This window comes from Bombina bombina, chromosome 6, assembly GCF_027579735.1.
Source record: "Bombina bombina isolate aBomBom1 chromosome 6, aBomBom1.pri, whole genome shotgun sequence".
Classification (NCBI taxonomy): Eukaryota; Metazoa; Chordata; class Amphibia; order Anura; family Bombinatoridae; genus Bombina; species Bombina bombina.
The window spans coordinates 112,067,233-112,091,649 of record NC_069504.1 but is presented as its reverse complement, the minus strand read 5'-3'; the positions used below and the strand labels follow the sequence as shown (position 1 = coordinate 112,091,649).

Below are 24,417 nucleotides of genomic sequence, written 5' to 3'. Positions count from 1 at the left end.
TAAAGAAATTGCTGACTTTTATAAGTTTGATTATAAATTTGTCATCACCTGTTTTATGTTTTTCACAAGTGGTCATTTGTAATAAGAATTTTTCCTAAAACTATTTATATCAAACTTAAACTGTACACAGTAAAAAAAAAAAATCTTTTTTTTTTTTAATAGGGAAATTGATATTATATATATATATATATATATATATATATATATATATATATATATATATATATATATCTATGAAATAGCTGCTGCCACTTTATTGAAGACACAGTATAATAAATGGGCTGAGCTTGCATGGAGAGCAGATATAATTTTATCTTTTTCTATACACACAGACATCCTTATCTTGGCTGGAAACATAATAGATCAGTACTAAAATGTTAATTTTCAATTGGTTTGTATCTCAAACTCCCCTAATTTCTTCTGCTGAATTTTCCATTACATAGATTTGCTGTGGCCAATACTGCAGTATTGAAAGGTTTATTACAGGTGGTGGCTTAAGCAGGCAAAAGCAGCTATTTATCATGGTGAAATAAAGATAAATGAGATCTTTCTAAACTAGTTAACATTAACACACTCCAACAGATATAAAAAAAAAAAATGTCCCTTTAAGTTATTTAGAAGTAAAAAAGAGGACGCCACATAGCGTAATAAAGTTTTTATTAAGAGCATACAAAGTGGAATCAAAAAGGCTTACCAAAGGGATATGCACCGTACTGTGACCGGTGCTATCGGGCGGACGAACACTCTCTCAGTGGTTAGCACACTGATGGATCTGTGGTCTGCTGCGTCTAAACAAAGGCAAGTAGGTTCTGTGTGACTCTGGTCTGGGTGAACAACCTTCTTATCAAGAGTTGTATCGCAATGCTGCAGACTGTATAAAATCCGTTGGCCCTTCCAAAGTCGGAATAAAACGAAGGACAACTTCCGTGAATTAAAAAATCTTTAATCCATACAAGTACCGCTACGCGTTTCTCGACCGTTAACTGGTCGTTTCATCAGGCATAAAACAATGGATGTATATTTTTTTTATATATGAAATAGCTGCTGCCACTTTATTGAAGACACAGTATAATAAATGGGCTGAGCTTGCAAGGAGAGAAGATATAATTTTATCTTTTTCTATACACACAGACATCCTTATCTTGGCTGGAAACATAATAGATCAGTACTAAAATGATCATTTTCAATTGGTCTGTATCTCAAACTCCCCTTATTTCTTCTGCTGAATTTTCCATTACATAGATTTGCTGTGGCCAATACTGCAGTATTGAAAGGTTTATTATAGGTGGTGGCTTAAGCAGGCAAAAGCAGCTATTTATCATGGTGAAATAAAGGTAAATGAGATCTTTCTAAACTAGTTAACACACTCCAACAGATAAAAAAAATAAAAAAAAAATCAATGTCCCTTTAAGTTAAGCTTTGATGATTCCCTGAATATTTTCTTTCAAAGAGTGCACCACAGCACATTCTGCTTTTTATAAACCTGAGGCTGACTAGTTTGTGTAAAATCAGTATCATGAGCTATATATTCAAATTTTAAAGGACTCTCAGCAGCAAGACGAGCACAATATGTCCAGTGAAGCAGCATTTTCATTGTTTTGTAGTTCTGGGACACACCCCTTGAAAAAAACTTTTAAATGGTTTTTATCTTCTTTCCTTTGCTGTAGAAAATTAGCAACAGATAAAAATGAGCCCACAATTCTATGCGTGAATCGCTCTGTAGTATGCAAGGTCAGGATTCTAAATTCCACAGAAGGAATTTTTTTTTTTTTTTTCCTTCCTGGAGAAATAACAATTTTATGGGGAATTGAGTTTAAAGTATCTTAAAGGGACACTCAATCAAAATTAAACTTTCATTATTCAGATAGAGCATGCCATTTTAAACAACTTTCCAATTTACTTCCATTAACTAAATGTGCACAGTTTTTTTATATTTAAACTTTTTGAGTCACCTGCTCCTACTGAGCATGTTCAAGAATAAGTGTGTATGCATTTGTGATTGGCTGATGGCTGTCACATGGTACAGGGGGAGTGGAAGAAGACATAACTTTTTAAAATTGTCAGAAAAAAAATCTACTACTCATTTGAAGTTCAGAGTAAGTGCTATTCCATTGTCTTGTTATCTTGCATTTGTTGATCATGCAAATCTACTGTGTTGACTGGTCCTTTAAAGAGTCATTAAAGGATTTTCTTTTTACACTTTTTTTTATCTATTAGAGTATTTTGTTCGTGCACTGTTGCTTGCATAGAAGGTTTTTAACACAGCAAAAGGGTAAAATGAAAACCCTGTCTGAGCCATGAAAGTTTTAATTTTGACTTTGAAAGCGATGGTAAATCCTAGCATTTCAAAAATCCTAGGTTTAACCAGCACTAGAATTAAAGGTGACTTTCACCTTTTATTTTGTTGCGGTTTCACTGTTAATCTAAGTTTACGGCACAGCTCAATTTTTTTTTTTTTCAATGATTTGACCTTTCCAGCTTTTAGCCAATAGCTGTGCTAGCCATATGGCACTGTGCAGTATGCTAGCATGGCTATTGGCTAAGAAGAAGAAACGGCACCAAATTTAAAAAATTGAGCTGTGCCGTTGGCGGCTCTTAGGTTAGAAGTGAAAATGGAGAGAAATAAAGGTGACTTACAGTTGTGTGTTTGTTTTTTAAACTTGTAAATGAAAGTCACCTTTATTTTTAGTGCTGATAAATCTTAGTGTTTTTGAACCTCTAGGATTTACATTCACTTTAAAGGGATAGGAAAGTCAAAATTAAACTTACATGATTCAGATAGATCATGTAATTTTAAGACACTTTTAAATTCGCTTCTATTTTAAAATGTGCTTCATTCTCTTGGTATCTCTTGTTGAAAATCAATACGCACATATCCTACACTAGTGGGAGCTGCTGCTGATTGGTGCCTGCACACATTTGTCTCTTGTGATTGGCTAACTAGATGTGTTCAGCTAGCTGCCAGTAGATCAATGCTGTTCCTTCAGGAAAGGATTACAAGAGAATGAAGCATATTTGATAATAGAAGTAAATTGGAAAGTTGTTTAAAATTGTATGTTCTATCCAAATCATAAAATATTTTTTTTGGGTTTCCTGTCCCTTTAATGTAGGGATAGTCAAGTTTCTGGCTCCTAGATCTTTAACACATTCATTGAGCCCTGTTATTTTTCATGTCTTACCTTTTATATAAAATGGCATGTCTGTGCATGTCTGACAGAAGAAACTTGCTACCTCAGAATGAGTTGGTAGAATATAAATCCACATATGTATGTTCAGGACTTAACTACTGAGTCACAGAACAACCCCCCCCCCCCCCCCAGGACCAGTAACACAAACCACTAACCTTTCATATAAACATTTGTTACAGCAAATGTAAAATACACAGGAAAATTCCATCAAAATAAAGTTTGTAATTCTACTCCCCCCCCCCCCCCCCATCTTATCTGTTTTGTATTCTGCATAAAAATACCAGTAATAAAATACATGACTTTACAGTGCCATGTCGTATATAACATTTTAAACATCTTCGCTTCTGGGTCTTGTTTAAATGAATATGAAACTCATTTTTTTTTTTCTTTCATGATTCAGATAGAGCATGCAATTTTCTAATTTACTCCCATTATCACATTTTCTTCGTTCTCTTGGTATCTTTATTTGAAAAAGCAGGAAAGTTTAGCAGCATTTTTGGTTCAACACCCTGGGTAGCGCTTGGTGGCTACATTTAGTCACTAATCGGCAAGCACTACCCAGGTGCTGAACCAAAAAAGGGTCTGGCTCCTAAGCTTACATTCCTGCTTTTTTTAAATAAAGATACAAAGAACGAACAAAATAGGAGTACATTAAAACATGCAATTTTAAGCAACTTTCTATCTGAATCATAACAGGAAAAAAATTGGGTTTTATCTCTAACTTATGATTCTAAAGTCTTCCTGTTCCCACCCTTAAAGGGACATGAAAGTCAAACTTAAACATTACAGTTGAGGTAGAACAAGTAACTTAAACAGACTTTTAGTTTTACTTCTGCTAACAAATTTTACTATTTATCTGAAGAAAAGCATACCTAGGTAGATTCTGGAGCAGCAGTTCACTACTATGAGCTAGCTGGGTATTGGTGGCTACACACATGACTCTTGTCATTGGCTCACCAGATGTGGTCTACTAGCTCACAGTAGTTGTTGCTCTGGAGTTTACCTAAATGTTACTCTTTTGCAGGGGTTTAACAAATAATTGAAGCATTTTATTATTGTTCTGTTGATTGCATAAAATACATTAGATAATTTATCTTTTTTTACACTTCTACATCCCATTAAAACTTGGTTATGGTAAAACTTTTTAGCAAAGTATAACCCCCCAGCTGTATGTGAGGTTACCCCACTTGCTGTGTGCCACATATATATGTAATGTATATGAGTTGTGGGGTATGCAAAGCATATTTCCTTTATTTGTATGGTATTGAAGGAGTTAAAGGGACACTGAACCCAATTTTATTTATTTTGTGATTTAGATAGAGCATGCAATTTTAAGCAACTTTCTAATTTACTCATTATCAATTTCTTTGTTCTCTTGCTATCTTTATTTGAAAAAGAAGGCAGCTAAAAAATTTGGGTTCAGGACTCTGGACAGCACTTTTTTTTATTGGTGACTGAATTTATCCACCAATCGGCAAGGACAACCCAGGTAGTTCACCAAAAATAGGCCGGCAGCTAAACTTTCATTCTTGCATTTTAAATAAAGATACCAAGAGAATGAAGAAAATTTGATAATAGGAGTAAATTAGAAAGTTGCTTAAAATTTCATGCTCTAGCTGAATCACGAAAGAAAACATTTGGGTTCAGTGTCCCTTTAATTGTCACCCAATATGTGTGTTTACTTACTATTTCCTTTTTAAAGGGACAGAAAACAACTAAATATTTGTAATGATGCTAGTTTTATATATATTGTCCCTTTTTCATGTAATTTAAGCTCTGAAAATTTAGCAGTATCTAATTATCAGAACTTGAAATGCACCCTGCTTGCTTTTTAAGACCAACTATGCTACATATTTGTCTCCTAATTGGCTTTATCAGATAACAACTGCAATACCATGCATGTTATACTAACTTTATGACAATGACTGGCCTTGTTGTCTGGACTAATGCCCAGATTGACTCCTCTAAGGCAAATAGTGGGAGTAGTTTGCTTATTGAAAAAACTGCAGCAAAAATGATGTTAATTTGTTACAAAAAATGTTAAGACTTGGCTGATTTACTGCTTTAATCTGTACACAGTTTTTAGATCTGCTTGTTTCAGTGTTCTCCACAGAAAAGCTTGCCAGCCAGGTGGCATTATGAAGAAGCCGGGTGGGGGCAATATAATACTTTCTAACATTAACTGCTATCCAAATTAATTGTAGCTTAAAGGGACATTAAACACTTTGAGATGGTAATATAAAATAAATCACATATATAAAACAAAACTTTACAATATACTTTCATTATTTATTTTGTCCCCTTTTCCTGTTACTCCATTCTGAAAGTGTGAGCTTTTCAGTTCCTGTTAGAAATGGAAGTGCAGAACACTGTTAAATCCAGCACAACCATTGGCTGCACACTCTAGTGGCCTATGTATAACTGTGTCTAATTGGCCACAGCAGAGAAGGTAACCTAAGTTACAATATGGCAGCGCCCATTGTTTTATAGGACACTAAAACTTTACACTTATTTTGTCAATATTTAAACAGCTAATGAAATGTAAAAAAAATATATCTACATGCCCCAAGGCAGAACATAGAGTGATCTGAGATGTCATCACAGAAACTGCAGCATGTCTGCAGAAAGAACAGGAACTGTTAGCACTTTAACTTTTCAGTGCTGCTCCACATTAGGCTGTTCTTTTTAACTAGAGCTGTTCTCGGGCTGCATTGTATAAGTTTTCCTTAACAGTGCATCCAGAGCAAAGTGCTGTTTGAAGACAATCAAATATGCAGTAGTGCTGGAAAGCAGCAGTGCATTGATTGTTGTCTGGCTCTGAGATTTTTGAAAGCTCGTTCCCTAGCTTTTCACAGTCTGCAAAGCTGTTTTTCTTTGAATGTAAGATGTTCGTATGAGCAATGCACCTTTTTATTACTAAATTTCTATGTTGGACTAAGAGAAAAGGAAACAAATTAATTCGAGACATTTTACAATGACTTTTTGTCTTCAGCTAATTTGCAATGCAGTTTTCAACTACTGCACTAGATTATACAACTTTAAATATTGCTTTATTCTCCAGTTAACTAACACATTGATCTGGTGCTTTAGTGTAACTGACAAATTTACAATTCTATTTTATTTAAAAATGACCTGCAGAAAAATTTTCACTAAAAAAATCTCATTGCAGAAAGGGAAAAAAAAGTTCTGTCTCTGGGTCTACATGTTATTCACAGTCTAATATCTCTTCTTTTGAATACATCATTCTATCTAGCATTTATTTAGTGTTTAATGTCTTTTATTGGCTAAAATTTTAGTTGGGCGATCAGTAAAATCAGCCAATTGGTGCACCTATTAATTAGGCCCTGGCGAGAACACAGAGTTACTTTAAAGGTACATGAAAACCACTTTTTTTTTTTTTTTTTTTTCCCATGATTCAGATAAAGCATACCATTTTAAACAACTTTCCAATTTACTTTGATGATCAAATCTGCTTCATTCTATTAGTATCCTTTTTATTGAAAGAGCAGCGACACACTACTGGGAGCTAGTTGAACATATCTAATTTAATGATGAGGCATATATGTGCATCTAACACCAGAGCCTAACTTGGTATGCTTTTCAACAATAAAAGAACTAAGCAAATTAGAAAATGGAAGTAAATTTGAAAGTTGTTTAAAATTGTATTCTGGAGGCTTATACAGTGGATATAAAAAGTCTACACACCCCTATTGAAATGTCAGGTTTCTGTGATGTAAAAAAAAATGAGACAAAGAAATCATTTCAGAACTTTTCCACCTTTAATGTGACCTATAAACTGTACAACTCAATTGAAAAACAAACTGAAATCTTTTAGGTGAAGGAAAGTAAAAATAATAGGGTTGCATAAGTGTGAACACCCTAAAACTAATACTTTATTGAAGCACCTTTTGATTTTATTACAGCACTCAGTCTTTTTGGGTATGAGTCTATCAGCATGGCACATCTTGACTTGACAAGATTTGCCCACTCTTCTTTGCAAAAACACCCCAAATCTGTCAGATTGCGCGGGCATATCCTGTGCACAGCCCTCTTCAGATCACCCCACAGATTTTCGATTGGATTCAGGTCTGGGCTCTGGCTGGGCCATTCCAAAACTTTAATATTCTTCTGGTGAAGCCATTCCTTTGTTGATTTGGATGTATGCTTTGGGTCGTTGTCATTCTGAAAGATGAAGTTCCTCTTCATGTTCAGCTTTCTAGCAGAAGCCTGAAGGCTTTGTGCCAATATTCACTGGTATTTGGAACTGTTCATAACTCCCTCTACCTTGAATAAGGCCCCAGTTCCAGCTGTAAAATAACAGCCCCAAAGCATGATGCTGCCACCACCATGCTTCACTGTGGATATGGTGTTCTTTTGGTGATGTGCAGTGTTTTTGCGCCAAACATATCTTTTGGAATTACAGGTAGCCCTCAGTTTACGCCGGGGTTAGGTTCCAGAAGGAATGGTTGTAAATCGAAACCGTTGTAAATTGAAACCCAGTTTATAATGTAAGTCAATGGGAAGTGAGGGAGATAGGTTCCAGGCCCCTCTCAAAATTGTCATAAGTAAACCTAATACATTATTTTTAAAGCTTTGAAATTAAGACTTTAAATGCTAAACAGCATTATAAACTTAATAAAATAATCACACAACACAGAATTTATAATTAAACTAAGTTAAATGAACAAAAACATTTGCTAAACAGCATTATAAACCTAATAAAATAATCACACAACACAGACTTCACTTGCATTTTTCTGCAAACAGTTATTTCTATCCATTCCAGTATGGACTGATTTATAGACAGGAAGATTTTGAAATCTGCTCGATAGCTCAGGTCTGGTTAAACTGATTAATTTCAGCTTGCTTGGCATTGCTGCAACACAAGCAGACAGCTTCACCTACTGGCTATTTTAATAAATGCACTGTTTCTCAATGCTTTTCAATAGCAGTCACATGACTGGAAAAAAGGTTGTTATTCTGAAACGGTGTAAATTGAACCGTTGTAAAACGAGGGCCACCTGTATTGCCAAAAAGTTCAACCTTGGTTTCATCAGACCATAACACCTTTTCTCACATGCTTTTGGGACACTAAAGATGTGTTTTTGCTAAATTTAGCTGGGCTTGGATGTTTTTCTTCGTAAGAAAAGACTTCCGTCTTGCTGTCTACCCCAAAGCCCAAACATATGAAGAATACGTGAGATTGTTGTCACATGTACCACACAGCCAGTACTTGCCAGATATTCCTGCAGCTCCTTTAATGTAGGCCTCTTGGTAGCCCCCCAGACCAGTTTTCTTCTCATCTTTTCGTCAATTTTGGAGGGACATCCAGTTCTTGGTAATGTCATTGTTGTGCCATATGTTCTTCACTGTGTTCCATGGTATATCTAATGCCTTGGAAATTCTTTTGTACCCTTCTTCTGACTGATACCTTTTAATAATGAGATCCCTCTGATGCTTTGTAAGCTCTCTGCGGACCATGGCTTTTGTGTAGGATGCGACTAAGAAAATGTCAGGAAAGACCTACTAGAACAGCTGAACTTTATTCGAGGTTAATCAGAGGCACTTTAAATTATAGCAGGTGTGTGATGACTCTTATTTAACATGATTTTGAATGTGATTGCTTAATTCTGAACACAGCTACATCCCCAGTTATCAGAGGGTGTGCACACTTATGCAACCACATTATTTTAGTTTTTTTTGTTTACTTCCTTTCACCTTAAAGATTTCAGTTTGTTTTTCAATTGAGTTGTACAGTTTATAGGTCACATTAAAGGTGGAAAAAGTTCTGAAATGATTTATCTTTGTCTAATTTTTTTTACATCACAGAAACCTGACATTTTAACAGGGGTGTGTAGACTTTTTATATCCACTGTATGTGCAGAAACCAGCAACTAGCTCACAGTTTAAAATGTAAAGTTTATCCTTATCTAAATGTGGGTACACAATGTCTCAATCTGGCATCAGACGTAGATATAAACAGGACTGCACTGTTTGGTTTTTAGAGATATGTCTAGCATTTTATAGTAGACCAGGTCACATTTTTAAGCTTAAAGCGGCTTAAGTTAAGGAAAATGATTTTATAATTTTAGATCCCTATAATATTAAGAAGATCTTGTGAGCCATTGGCAAGAGGCATGTCTGCATAGCCACCAATCTGCTTCCAGCAGTACATTACTGCTTATGTACATATGCTTTTCAGAAAGGTTACCAAGAGACCAAACTAAAAAATTTAGAATAGAAGCGAAAAGTATATGTCTTAAAATTGACATGCTCAATCTGAAACCTGAAAGTTGTTTTTTTTTTCAATTTTAATTTCCCTTTTAAGTCACATTAAACTCAATGTAATTCTCCATAAAATGGCTTTTGTGTATGGGGGAGGGTGGAGCAGAGCTTTTTGAATTCATTTATCACTTACTGGTGCATAAATAAGACAGTAACGGCAATAAAGGGACATTAAAACTCAGTTTTATTTAGGCACAAACACTCTAGTTGTTAACTGTCAATGCATTCAGATAAGAGGCGGCTTCAAGGGCTAAGAAACTAGCATATAACCTACCTAGGTTTAGCTTTCAACCAATAATACCAAGAGAACAAAGCAAAATTGATGATAAAAGTAAATTGGAATGTTTAAAATTACATCTGAATGATGAAAGTTTAATTTTGACTGGACTGTCCCTTTTTTAACACACTTTTTTTTTTTAAATACTGTGTTGCTGCTGTTTTATAACTCTTGAGGATGCATCTCCGTTTAAGAGGCAGAACATTATTTGGGTGTAACCTATTTTCAATGCTCATTTGGTTCATTAAACTTTTTGTACAATTTAAAAACACATTAGTTTTTATTTCTAATATAATAGAAAAGTTATTTATTTCTTCAAGGAACTAGTTTAATGGTAAAACTGCTTCTAGTGGACTTTATTTTTTTGGTTTTTGAATGGTCATATGAACATACGCTGCATCTGCTTTAGAGGACTGTTCTAGTTGAAAAAGACATGCTGTAATATAAAGCAGGGAAATAGAATTTAATTTGCTACTTATTTTTCTTAAAGGGCTTGGTTAAAGGGACAGTCTAGACGCAATAGATAATGTTGATTACTCATTGCTACATAGCAGAGAAGCATCCTGCAATTTGTTCCACATCTATAAGCTTGTAAGAGGTACATAAAACATTTAAAATATTAAGAGTTTGTTAGGAGCCAAAAATTGCCACCAAGCCCTGCCCACCTATTGCGCATATTTTTGGTATGTTAAGATTCTCCAATCACGAACGACTCATGAATAAGTCTTGCTAATTGCACACGCTGATTTGTCATGGGCATTTTTAAGTAGCTAATTGAAAAATATTAAAAGTGCACTGCTAAACTGTCATACAAGAAAACAGCTAACAGGACAGGAAGAAAGCTGTGTGCAGCGATTGGCAGCCATTTTCAGCTGCTAACAAACTACTATTATTTAAGTTTCATGTGGAACCTGTTAGATGCTTGTCACTTATGTAACAATAAGTAATAAAGAATACGTATTGGGTCTAGACTGTCCCTTTTTAAAGGGGCTTTGCATGCAGCAGATGGGGGTTAATTACATTTAACCCCTTAATGACAACTGACGTACCAGGTACGTCCTGCAAAAACAAACAGTTAGTGACAATGGACGTACCTGGTACGTCAGTTGTTTAAGAGAGTGCTGGAAGCGATCGCAATCGCTTCCAGCAGCTCTCAGGGTATTGCAGTGATGCCTCGATATTGAGGCATCCTGCAATACCCTTTAACAAGCATCCGATGCAGAGAGAGCCACTCTGTGGTCCTCTCTGCACCGGTAGCGATGGGGCCGTTCGTTGGTGGGTGGGAGCTTTCAAGGGAGGTGGGTGGGCGGCCCATCGCTACCCGGCATCCGGTTCCTGCAAGTGCTTTGTGCACGCCGGATGCTGGGAGCGTGCGAAGGGGGGCCTGCGGGGGCGCGTGCGCAGCAACCACTGCCACCAATGATTAAAGAAGAGAGAGGGGGGCAGAAAACATTTTTTTTTAAAAAAAAATACTAATAGGATCTGCTAGGGTAGGGGGATGGGGTTATTGGGGGGGGGGGGAGCTACACTACAGGAAACTATGTATTTAAGAAAAAAAACAACCTCTCTTTTTTTGGGAAAACTGGGTACTGGCAGACAGCTGCCAGTACCCAAGATGGTGGCAAATAGGTAGGTTGGGAGGGTTAGAGAGCTGTTTGGGGGGGGATCAGGGAGGTTGGGGGCTAAGGCAGGGGTCCATCACAGATGAATAATAATAAAAAAAAAAAACACCTTTTATTTTAGTACTGGCAGACTTTCTGCCAGTACTTAAGATGGCAGGGACAATTGTGGGGTGGGGGAGGGAAGAGAGCTGTTTGGGAGGGATCAGGGGGTGGGATGTGTCAGGTGGGAGGCTGATCTCTACACTAAAGCTAAAATTAACCCTGCAAGCTCTCTACAAGCTACCTAATTAACCCCTTAACTGCTGGGCATAATACAAGTGTGGTGCGCAGCAGCATTTAGTGGCCTCCTAATTGCCAAAACGCCAAAGCCATATATGTCTGCTATTTCTGAACAAAGGAGATCCCAGAGAAGCATTTACAACCATTTGTGACATAATTGCACAAGCTGTTTGTAAATAATTTCAGTGAGAAACCTAAAATTGTGAAAATTTTAACTTTTTTTTTTTTTTTATTTGCTCGCATTTGGCGGTGAAATGGTGGCATCAAATGTACCAAAATGGGCCTAGATCAATACTTTGGGTTGTCTACTACACTAAAGCTAAAATTAACCCTTCAAGGTCTCTACAAGCTCCCTAATTAACCCCTTCACTGCTGGGCATAATACACGTGTGGTGCACAGCGGCATTTAGTGGCTTTCTAATTACCAAAAAGCAATGCCAAAGCCATATATGTCTGCTATTTATGAACAAAGGGGATCCCAGAGAAGCATTTACAACCATTTGTGCCATAATTGCACAAACTGTTTGTAAATAATTTCAGTGAGAACCCTAAAGTTTGTGACAAAATTTGGGAAAAAGTGAACAATTTTTTTTTTATTTGCTCGCATTTGGCAGTGAAATGGTGGCATGAAATATACCAAAATGGGTATAAATCAATACTTTGGGTTGTCTTCTAAAAATAAATATATACATGTCAAGGGATATTCAGAGATTCCGGACAGATATCAGTGTTCCAATGTAACTAGCGCTAATTTTGAAAAAAAAAGTGGTTTGGAAATAGCAAAGTGCTACTTGTATTTATTGCCCTATAACTTGCAAAAAAAGCAAAGATCATGTAAACATTGGGTATTTCTAAACTCAGGACAAAATTTAGAAACTATTTAGCATGGGTGTTTTTTGGTGGTCGTAGATGTGTAACAGATTTTTGGGGTCAAAGTTAGAATAAGTGTGTTTTTTTTTAAAAAAAATTCCTCATATTTTATAATTTTTTTTTATAGTAAATTATAAGATATGATGAAAATAATGGTATCTTTAGAAAGTCCATTTAATGGCGAGAAAAACGGTATATAATATGTGTGGGTACAGTAAATGAGTAAGAGGAAAATTACAGCTAAACACAAACACTGCAGAAATGTAAAAATAGCCATTGTCATTGTTACAGAAGCATTAGTTATTTTGTTGTGAAGAAACTTATTTCCCAGCAGCAATGCCTGAACCAGCCAAGCCAGCGCCTAAGAAGGGCTCCAAGAAAACTGTAACAAGTATCATTTCATAAAGGGTTAACTCTGTTCAGTTTTGAGAAAACTATTTTCTGAGGCAGGTTTCCTAGCATATTGTGTACTGTAATTAAGTTTGTGATAAGCATTCACTGCTAGGTGATAAGAAGGACTCAATTGTTTTCTTGTGTGTACTTGTTATCTGCGGTGGCCTGTCCAAGGGCTTTGTCTAAATGTGTGATGGGGGATTTTATGCTTCCTCCCCTGGGAGTTCCCTGTGTGCATGTAACCTAAATAAAAAGCAGGCTGGGCATCCCAGTCCTCAGTTCTTGGTTGTCCCTCAATCGCAGCGTTGACTCGTTTTTGTGGGCAGAAGGGTATCCTAGCTGTACTACAGCTAAGGGGGATTATTCTACATTTGCGAGACTCATATAGAATACTATGGAAAGCAGTTTCTCCCCTCTTCAGCAATAGGAATCCAGGCTACTAAGCGGTCCATCTCTCAGCGAGACTAAGGGTAACCGTAACATTTGGCGGCAGCGGTGGGATTTTTCCTGGATTTCCTAGGAGAGGTACAGAACGGATGGAGAGCGCTTACGAAAAATTGAAGCGTACAACCCTAAAGGATTTACTTGAAAGCAGAGGGGGGTACGCCAGCAACTGGCCGAGGAGAGAGCTGATCGCAGAATTGACCGAACTGGATCAGAGCTTCACAATGGCGGAAACACCGACCACGATTAGTGACGAAAAAACCAGGATTGTTCGGGAGAGGCTCTCACTGTACGGGCCGAACCCCTCCATGGAATTGGTACAGCAGTTGATGGCGGAAGCGGACAAGGATATACGAGAGACTCGAGCCCACGAACTCAACCTAGCGAACGCACACCGCAATGCTGAAGCCCCGCAGGTAATCATCCCTGTCGAAAATGCTGGGAGGCCCAAGATACCCTATGCGGCATTTCGACCCTTCCTAGAGAGCGAGACAGGGATTGATGAATATTTGGCGGACTTCGAAAGGCAATGTGCCCTGCACCAGATTCCCAACAGGGAGTGGCCCACGATATTGTCTGGGAAACTATCCGGGCGAGCCCTGGAAGCCTTTCGTACTCTGGGTGCTGAGGAAGTGACACAGTATGAGCTAGTTAAGGAGACACTGTTGCGATGGTACGCAGTAACTCCGGACGCGTATCGCCGACAGTTTCGGGGCACGAAAAAGAAGCCTAACGATACCCATATGGAATGGGCGCACCGAATGCGGAGAGCGGCAAATCACTGGATGAGCGGAAGTAAAGCGGTGACTGGTGAGGAAATTTTACAATTGTTTCTCTTAGAACATTTTTATAATGGCATGGAACAGCAAGGGAAGGAATGGCTGCGAGACAGGCGACCTTCTACCTTAGAAGAAGCAGCCAAATTGGCCGATGAACATTATGACTCCCGTCTTCACGAACCCAGAGAGGTTTACCGTGCACCCCCTCGTGCTGAATTCCGAGCCCCGGTGCCCGCAGGGCCCGCCCGACACTCAGGACCACCCAATAACAGCTCTGAGCGTCCCAGACCGACTTGCCACCGATGCAAGCAACCAGGGCATTTCATGGCTAGCTGCCCCCTTAATACGCACCAGACACCCAGGAATTACAATTACCCCTCTGGGGCATATCGTCCGGCCCGGACCCTCTGTGTTAACCAAGAGGCCCCTATGGAGGAATATTTGGGGCCGCTTCACGAGGCGGACCCTGTATATGCTGCCTCAGATAACCGCCAGCACCATCGGCAGAAGGTATGGCTCGAGGGGCGATCTACCAAGGGATTGAGAGACACAGGGGCTACTATCACGCTGGTACAGAGTCATTTGGTGCCGGAGCACAAGCGATCTGGACAGACTGTGGCCGTTAGAGTGGCGGGGGGGGATGTGTACAAAATTCCAACAGCTAAAGTGCATCTTGATTGGGGAGCGGGAAAGGGGGCTGTGAACGTGGGCATAATGGATAATTTACCTGCCGAAGTACTACTGGGCAATGATTTGGGCCCCATGACTTCTGCCTATGCTCCAGTATGCAACAACGAGGCGGACCCAGTGACTACACGGGCCCAAGCCCGGACGGAGCGAGAACTCTCACCAGTGCGGGAGACACAGGTAAGACCTACCCCGACCTTGCCTGACATGTTAGGCCCCATACCCTGGGACACCCCAGATGCTTTCGAGACAGAGTCTAAGACTGACCCGACCTTACAAAAGTACCGGGAACGAGCAGAGACCGGAGGGGGCGGGGCAGATAATGAAACATTCTTATGGGAAAAAGGGAAACTATACCGCTGGACAGAGAAAAGGGGACAGCGTAGGCGACAGCTGGTAGTGCCCCACAAATACCGTCAAGAAATCCTCAAGATAGGCCACGACATCCCCTTAGCAGGCCACCTAGCTGTAACCCGTACCCTACACCGCATTACTCACACGTTCTTTTGGCCAGGGGTACACGCTGACGTTAGAACTTACTGTAACACCTGCGATGTGTGTCAACGAGTAGGAAGGCGAGGCGATCACCCTAAAGCCCATCTAGTAAATATGCCCATTGTAGAGGAACCCTTCAGCCGGGTTGCTATTGACCTAGTGGGACCACTGGCTACCCCTAGTCCCTCCGGTAAGCGCTACATTCTTACCGTAGTGGACTACGCTACCAGGTACCCAGAGGCTGTCGCCCTATCCAACATACAAGCGGATACGGTAGCGAATGCACTAGTACAGGTGTTCTCCCGGGTAGGATTTCCAAAAGAAATCCTATCCGACCGAGGCACCCAATTTACGGCTGAATTGACCCAACAACTCTGGCAGGTTTGCAAAATTAAGTCCCTCCTGAGCTCCCCATACCACCCCCAGACGAACGGGCTGTGTGAGAGGTTCAATGGGACCCTCAAGCAAATGCTCAAGACGTTCACTCAGGAATACCGAGACTGGGAACGCTTCCTGCCGCACCTCCTTTTTGCTTATCGGGAGGTGCCCCAGGAAACGACAGGGTTCTCTCCCTTCGAGTTGCTCTACGGAAGAAAGGTACGGGGACCCCTAAACCTGATCCGGGAGCACTGGGAGGGAGAGATGGAGACTGACGGTGTCCCCATTGTGCCATACGTGCTGGAACTTAGGGACCGAATGGAGCAATTAGCCAAATCCGTGCGGGCTAATCTCCAGTCGGCCCAGAGAAGACAGAAAGTATGGTACGATCGGGGGGCCCGAAAGAGAATCTTTACCATAGGACAAAAGGTGTTAGTACTTAAGCCGGTGAAGACAGACAAATTGCAGGCGTCCTGGCAGGGCCCCTACCAGATCGTAGAGAAAAGGGGAGACACCACTTATGTGATAGCTAGCTGCCACGACAACAATCTTAGAAAGACATTCCATGTAAACATGCTCAAGGAATATTTTGAGCGACCAGAGAACGTGATGGCCGTATGTTGTTCCCCTCAGGAAGGCCCCGACAGTCTACCCATTCCAGACCTATTAGAAAAGAGTCTCCCCACAGGTATAGTGGCTCAGGTTCAGATAGGAGACCGACTTAGCCCCACTGAAAGGGAGCAGCTCAACCAACTCCTACAGTCCAAACACCTCACCTTCTCCCCGAAGCCAGGGTACACTACTTTAACCACCCACCAGGTAGATACTCCGGGACAAGCTCCCTTGCGCCAGGCTCCGTACCGAATCCCCGAAGCAGTTAGGATAGGAATGAAGAAGGAGATCGATGAGATGCTCCAACTCAGGGTAATTGAGCCCTCCGATAGTCCCTGGGCCTCCCCAGTTGTCTTGGTGCCCAAGAAAGATGGGACCACCCGGTTCTGCGTAGACTATCGGAGGCTCAATGAAAAGACCGTGACGGACGCTTACCCTATGCCCAGGGTAGACGAGCTACTCGATCGTATAGCCAGGGGAAATTACCTGACCACTATTGACCTCTGCAAAGGTTACTGGCAGATTCCCCTGGCCCCGGAGGCTATCCCCAAGTCGGCATTCGTCACCCCATTCGGCTTATATCAGTTTAGGGTAATGCCGTTTGGGATGAAGAATGCCCCAGCTACATTCCAGCGCTTGGTGGATAGGCTCCTGGATGGCTTCCAGAGTTTTGCTTGCGCCTACCTGGACGACATAGCGATCCACAGTGAGTCATGGGAGGACCACTTAGCTCACATAGGAATGGTACTGGATCAGATCCGGGCTGCTGGCCTGACTCTGAAGCCAGAAAAATGCCACTTTGGGGATGGCCGAGGTACAGTACCTGGGTCACCGGGTGGGGTGTGGAAAGCAGCGACCAGAGCCGGCCAAGATAGAAGCTGTCGCCAATTGGCCCACCCCCATCACTAAGACTCAGGTCCTAGCCTTCCTGGGCACGGCAGGGTACTATAGACGGTTCGTACCAGACTACAGCACACTTGCCAAACCCCTGACTGACTTGACCAAGAAGAACTTACCTCGACAGGTCCTGTGGTCTCCCCACTGTGAAACGGCTTTCCAGGCTCTCAAAAATGCTCTAATTAACGCTCCTGTCTTGGCGGCTCCAGCCCTTAACAAACGTTTTATCGTCCATACAGATGCTTCCATGTTCGGGCTGGGAGCCGTCCTCAGCCAAGTAGGCGAAGATGGAGGGGAGCATCCAGTTGCCTACATCAGCCGGAAGCTCCTGCCCCGCGAAGTCAGCTATGCAGCGGTCGAAAAGGAGTGTTTGGCTTTGGTGTGGGCATTAAAGAAATTGACTCCCTATTTATATGGGCAGGAGTTCACTCTGGTCACCGACCATAACCCGTTGGTGTGGCTGGAACCGGGTCTCTGGAGATAATGGCAGGCTATTACGTTGGAGTTTATCGTTGCAACCCTTCAATTTCACCATTACTTACAGACCTGGGAAACAGAATGGCAACGCCGACGGGTTGTCCAGACAAACCGACCTCAGCCCCGCATAACCAGCTGTCTGGACAGCCTTAGTCTGCCCCGAAAAGGGGTCAGACCGTGTCTGCCAGAGTGTTCCACAGAAAGGGAGCACTGTTACAGAAGCATTAGTTATTTTGTTGTGAAGAAACTTATTTCCCAGCAGCAATGCCTGAACCAGCCAAGCCAGCGCCTAAGAAGGGCTCCAAGAAAACTGTAACAAGTATCATTTCATAAAGGGTTAACTCTGTTCAGTTTTGAGAAAACTATTTTCTGAGGCAGGTTTCCTAGCATATTGTGTACTGTAATTAAGTTTGTGATAAGCATTCACTGCTAGGTGATAAGAAGGACTCAATTGTTTTCTTGTGTGTACTTGTTATCTGCGGTGGCCTGTCCAAGGGCTTTGTCTAAATGTGTGATGGGGGATTTTATGCTTCCCCCCCTGGGAGTTCCCTGTGTGCATGTAACCTAAATAAAAAGCAGGCTGGGCATCCCAGTCCTCAGTTCTTGGTTGTCCCTCATTCGCAGCGTTGACTCGTTTTTGTGGGCAGAAGGGTATCCTAGCTGTACTACAGCTAAGGGGGATTATTCTACATTTGCGAGACTCATATAGAATACTATGGAAAGCAGTTTCTCCCCTCTTCAGCAATAGGAATCCAGGCTACTAAGCGGTCCATCTCTCAGCGAGACTAAGGGTAACCGTAACAGTCATTAAGGGTAAGAAAATTGAAAAATGGTCCGGTCATTAAGGGGTTAAAGGGATAGTAAAGTCCAAATAAAACATTCATGATTTAGATAGGGCATGCCATTTTAAACCACTTTCTAATTTACTTTAATCATCAAATTTGCTTTGTTCTCTTGGTATTCTTAGTTGAAAGCTAACCTAGGTAGGCTCATATGCTAATTTCTAAGCCCTTGAAGGCCGCCTCTTATCTCAATGCATTTGAGAGGTTTTCCCACAGCTAGAGGGCATCAGTTCATGTTTCATATAAATAACATTGTGCTCATGCACGTGGGGCTATTTAAGAGTCGGCACTAATTGTCTAAAATGCAAGTTTCTCAAAAGAACTGAGATAAAGGTGGCAGTCTGCAGAAGCTTAGATGCATGGTAAAAAATATTTCTATAACAGTGTTGGTTATGCAAAACTGGGGAATGGTAAATAAAGGAATGGTCTATCTTTTTAAACCATAACATTTTTGTTGTTTTACTATCCCTTTTTAAAGCTGCTACAGAAACACCCTTTCAAATGGACTTGATTTGCATCCTCCTGCTGGGAGGTTAATTTCTGCTGTGAAATTTTCAGTATAGGTGTCTGTTTCAATAGGCAAAATTAGCTATTTCAAATGAGATAAAGGTAAAGGTGCTATTTTTTAAATGATTTAATGCAATCCAGCAGGTAAAATGGTTTGTGGGTAACACTTTTTACAGGGGGAGGGGGATTTTTATAGTACAATGTTCCTTTTTTAAAGGTAGTTAAAAGGACAGTAAAGTCTAAATTTTAAACTTAAATTAAAAATCAACATTCAGAGCATACAATTTTAAACCACTTTCCAATTGTGCTTCCATCTGATTTGCTTTGTTCTTTTGGTTTTCTTTGTTCAAAATCATATCTAGGTAGGCTCAGGAGCATCAGTTCATTACTAGAAGATGGCTTCTGATTGATGGCTTCACACATATATGCCTCATTTATTCACCAGATGTGTTCAGCTAGCTCCCAGTCTTGCAATGCTGCTTCTTCCACAAAATATACCAAGACAATGAAGTCAGTTGGAAAGTTGTTTAAAATTGTTCTATCTGAAACATGAGACTTTTGGGGTTCATATCCCTTTAATGTGTAGAAAATATTAGGAATATATGAGCCATGTATCTGAAATAAAGTTTAGGCATCCAGTAGCGATACTAACATGTAGATGTGCTGCCTTTCGCTGACATAAACAATAGAGGTTAAGAGAATCATGGAACTCTGACAACTTAATCTTTTAAATCAACATTTCAGATATAATTGCTCACTAGTTATGATCCTTATATCTTGCATGAATGAGGGTTTGTCTGGTTCATTACCTAGTGTGAGTACAAATTTGTATAGATTTCTGAAATTCCTGCAGCTTAATCAGATGTTTTACAAAGATTCTATTGTGTTAAAAGTTTTTGTTTTTTTTTGTCATTTTCAAATTTGTTTTCTAGTTAAACTAGAGTTATGCAATTTGTGACGACCAGGGTTATCCAACCCTGAGCCAGTCACTTGCTTGGCACAGAAAGGGTTATCAGACCCCTTCTACTGTCACTTCTATGTCCACAATCTAGCCACACCAGGCAAGCTTGTGATTCAGTTCAGTGGGTGCAAGGGTTAACAACACTGTCTCTAGTCTGTACTTAAAAGAAATGCCCAAAACTCCCCCTTCACTAAACTAACTATGCTGCCACCACTTATGATTTATTAAAGGGAAAATCCTAAGAAAAAAACCCAGCCTTACAAATTAACCTAAAATATACAGTTCTAATACTCCAGTCCTTTCAGTAACGTGGTTAAATTATTAGACAAAAGCCAAAGCTTAATAAAGGAATTATTTATTATGCCAAAAATACTATGCACAATGCATTATTAATAAAAAGTTGTTACATTTAAAATTACACACCGCAAACAGGTTACAATAAAATGAAGAAAATAACAGACCTAATACTTTCCTAGTTTATAAGTCTGCCCCAGGGAGGTGGACAAGAGAAGATAGTCACTCACGCTGTAGCAGCCTCCCATGTAGAATGAACAATCTTATTGTTAAAACACAAGATTCTTATACATATTTTCCAGAGATCAAGTTGCCTGACCACACCCCCCTGGACAGGGGCTAAACCCCCCCCCCCCCCCCCTATTTTTATGACCTTCAATAAACTAAGTCTTTGCCTGAAATTATAGAACCCATTATAATTTCTGCTAGGTAAATCTATTTTCATATAGACGGATAGGCACTCTCTTAGTTTCATTGGGAGATTCAATTTGATACCAAATATGACAGCTTTGTCATATTTCCCTTCATTTAATGTCATAACAGTTTTAAACACGTATATAAATTATACCCATGTCCCTTTATGGACCGTATCAGTTTCTGTGACTGAGGCACTGTTTTGTGTCATGCCCTCTGCTGACAGTTTGACTGGCTTTACAACTCAATGCATACACAATAACATTTGGTGGAATCGGCCTTAGAAACTATTTATGAGGGGTTCTGGCACATCAAATAGAAATCATCATGTGCTTACTTAACACAGCACACAGTTCTTCTTAAAAAAACAAACAGCCGTTTTTAGTTCACAAACTAAACAGAATTAACCCCTTAGCAGCTAAATCCTGAGGTATTCGTGACACATAATGAAATTGCTTTGCAAAATATTTTCACTATTTGGTTTTCCTTCTTTTCTTATAATTTAAAACTGAAGATTTAAGGTATTTCTAATTCTTAGAACTGGAAATGCACTCTGACTTTACAAGACTAACACTGCTACATATATGTCCCTAATTGGCCCAGATTTGCTCCTCCAAATAAGGCAAATGGGGGTGGAGTTTAGAGATTAAAATAGTTTTTTTTTTTTTTTTAGATTAAAATAGTTTTTACTGCAATTTTTTTTTAATCTTTTTAAAAATGCTTAGACTTGACAGAAGTGCTAATTACAGGCTGTTTACTGTCTTTTTTTTTTCTTTTTCTTTTTTCTTTAAGAAATGGCAAGGTCTTTAGTCTGTCTTTGAGTTCTGTAAAGTGGCCAGAATTTTAAAACTCTCACCTATGAAACTTAATTACCCATGTAAGCTCCAGGCTTGTAACAAACTGCATGTTGCTTGGTCCTATGCAATTTCCTTTTCTGGATGTTGCAATTTCAAATGTACTGCAACTACAAACATTACTCCTAGTGATTAGCAGATTAGAAATCTCTTTAGGTTTTAGCTGGACAATAATTTTAAATCTGAAAGCTTTATTTATATTGATAAACGTAAAACATTGACATGTCCCTGTGCTGTATCATTTGGTGATATCAAATGTTTTCTAATTGGTATTTATAGTAGACCTAGTAAATTCTACTTCAAAGGTTAACATTAGATTGACATACAATGTTGAAAGTAAAACCACTGTGAAAATATAATAATTATATTTATTATTACCCAGATACTTGCGGGCAACTATTCTCCCGCTACTGAACTGTAAAGCTTGCCAGGAACAAGGCATGGATGGTGATTGGAGAGTTGTATCAATATACTTCTCCTGATAGGCTTACTGGCTGTGTCTTGCTCAGGATCAGCAATGGACTGCGGCTTCTGAACAGACATTAAAGTTTGTTTTTACCCTTTTGCAGAATTTTAAATAAAAATAGTTGCGTGTCTGGGCAATACTAAAATGCTCTAATGTATTATTGCGCTATTCTGTCCTTGGGTTACTCTTTAACAAAGGATACCAAAAGAACTAAGTACAATTTGATAATAGAAGTAAAGTTGTTTAAAAGTTCATACTCTATTAAATAAATGTTATGTTTAATTGTTACTGCACTGTCCCTTTTAAATTATATATGCAGTGGAATGCTGTGCAAACTAGAGTTTACTGTCCCTTTAAATTATATATGCAGTGGAATATTTTTTTTTTTTTTATTAGATGCAAATGTTCAGGTGGCATTAGAGTTTTATGTACAGGGACTTACTGTGTTAGTTAACAATGTTAACTAAGGTGTTTTTTCTTTTGTTTCTCTTTAAGGTTACACATTATAAGCAGTATCCACCAAATACCAGTAAAGTTTACTCTTATTTTGAATGCCGGGAAAAGAATTTTGAAAATTCAAAATTCCGAAAGGTGAAATATGAAGAAACTGTATTTTATGGATTACAGTACATTCTCAAGAAGTACTTAAAAGGTATTTGTGTATTTTTTTTATTTATAGTAGATTATCATGGATCCGCTTGAATTGATCTGCCACAAGATTAATTGTATTTGCATAACAAAACCTCTGGTCATTGTATCTGGTTTAATCATGTACACCATTGTTCTCCATACATTTTTAACAGCTTTTTCAATAGTAAGATAGCTTTTTTTTTTTTAACCCCTTGGCTGACAGAGACCAATAGTAATTTGCAGCCTTCTCTGGAAGCCAAAATGTTTAAAAAAAAAATAAAAAAATTCCTCTGGAATGTTTTCTGTACATAAACTTATTTTTCTATCCCCTACCCAAATTATTTGGTGTATATACACTTACCAGCCACTTTATTAGGTACACCTTGCTAGTACCGGATTGGACCCCCTTTTGCCTTCAGAACTGCCTTAATTCTTTGTGCCATAGATTCAGATTTTGGTCCATATTGACATGATGGCATCACACAGTTGCTGTAGATTTGTCAGCTGCACATCCATGATGGGAATCCCCCGTTCCACCACATCCCAAAGGTGCTCTATTGGATTGAGATCTGGGGACTTTGGAGGCCTTTGGAGTACAGTGAACTCATTGTCATGTCCAAGAAACTAGTTTGAGATGATTTGAGCTTTGTGACATGGTGCATTATCCTTCTGGAAGTAGCCATCAGAAGATAGGTACACTGTAGTCATAAAGGGATGGACATGGTCAGCAACAATACTCAGGTAGGCTATGGCGTTTAAACGATGCTCAATTGGTACTAAGAGGCCCAAAGTGTGCCAAGAAAATATCCCACACATCAATCCGCAACCAGCCTGAACCATTGATATAAGGAATTCTGACCCTACCATCTAAATGTTGCAGCTGAAATCGAGACTCATCAGACCAGGCAACTTTTTCCACTCTTCTATTGTCCAATTTTGGTGAGCCTGTGCAAATTGTAGCCTCAGTTTCCTGTTCTTAGCTGACAGGAGTGGCTCCCGGTGTGGTCTTCTGCTGCTGTAGCCCATCTGCTTCAAAGTTCGACATGTTGTGCTTTCAGAGATGTTATTCTGCATTCCTTGGTTGAAAGAATTGCTTACGAGTTACTATTGCCTTTCTATCATCTCAAACCAGTCTGCCCTTTCACCTCTGACATCAACAAGGCATTATCATCCACACAACTGCCGCTCACTGGATATTTTCTCTTTTTCGGACTATTCTCTGTAACCCCTAGAGATGGTTTTGCATGAAAATCCCAGTGGATCAGCAGTATGATCAACAACCATGCCACGTTCAAAGCCACTTAAATCCACATTCTAATGCTCGGTTTGAACTTGGGCAAGTCTTCCTCACCACATCTAAATGCATTGAGTTGCTGCCATGTGATTGGCTGATAAGCAATTGAACAGGTGTACCTAATAAAGTGGCCGGTGAGTGTATCTGCTTAGTGTTTATACAGTTACACCATTTATATGATTCACATAAAGTTTGTTCATTGGCCTGTGACGTACTGCAGTAAGTTTAAAGTCCTTCATCTTATCATGTAATTTTAGCTACTTCTCTTATCACTGGAATTGCTTTTTTTCAGCAAACATTTAGCTTTCTCCTTATTGAAAAAAAGGAAACTAAAATTATGGCCTCGAGACTGCTCTGTCCCTGGAATACCGCTTTAATTTGTTCTGCTAATCTGCTTTTTTTTTTTTTTTTTTTTTTTTTTTTTTAAAGAATGTAAGGTTTAAAATGAATCCATGCCCTTTCAGAAAATATT

At 39.5% G+C, this 24,417-nt stretch overlaps 1 protein-coding gene across 1 annotated transcript in view; it reads left to right on the top strand.

The window, feature by feature from the left end:
* Positions 1–24,417, top strand: part of NAMPT (nicotinamide phosphoribosyltransferase) — a 96,486-nt gene that overhangs the window by 4,472 nt on the left and 67,597 nt on the right. Inside the window, 1 exon segment of the mRNA XM_053716567.1 lies at positions 22,517–22,673. Coding sequence (XP_053572542.1) covers positions 22,517–22,673 — 157 coding nt within the window.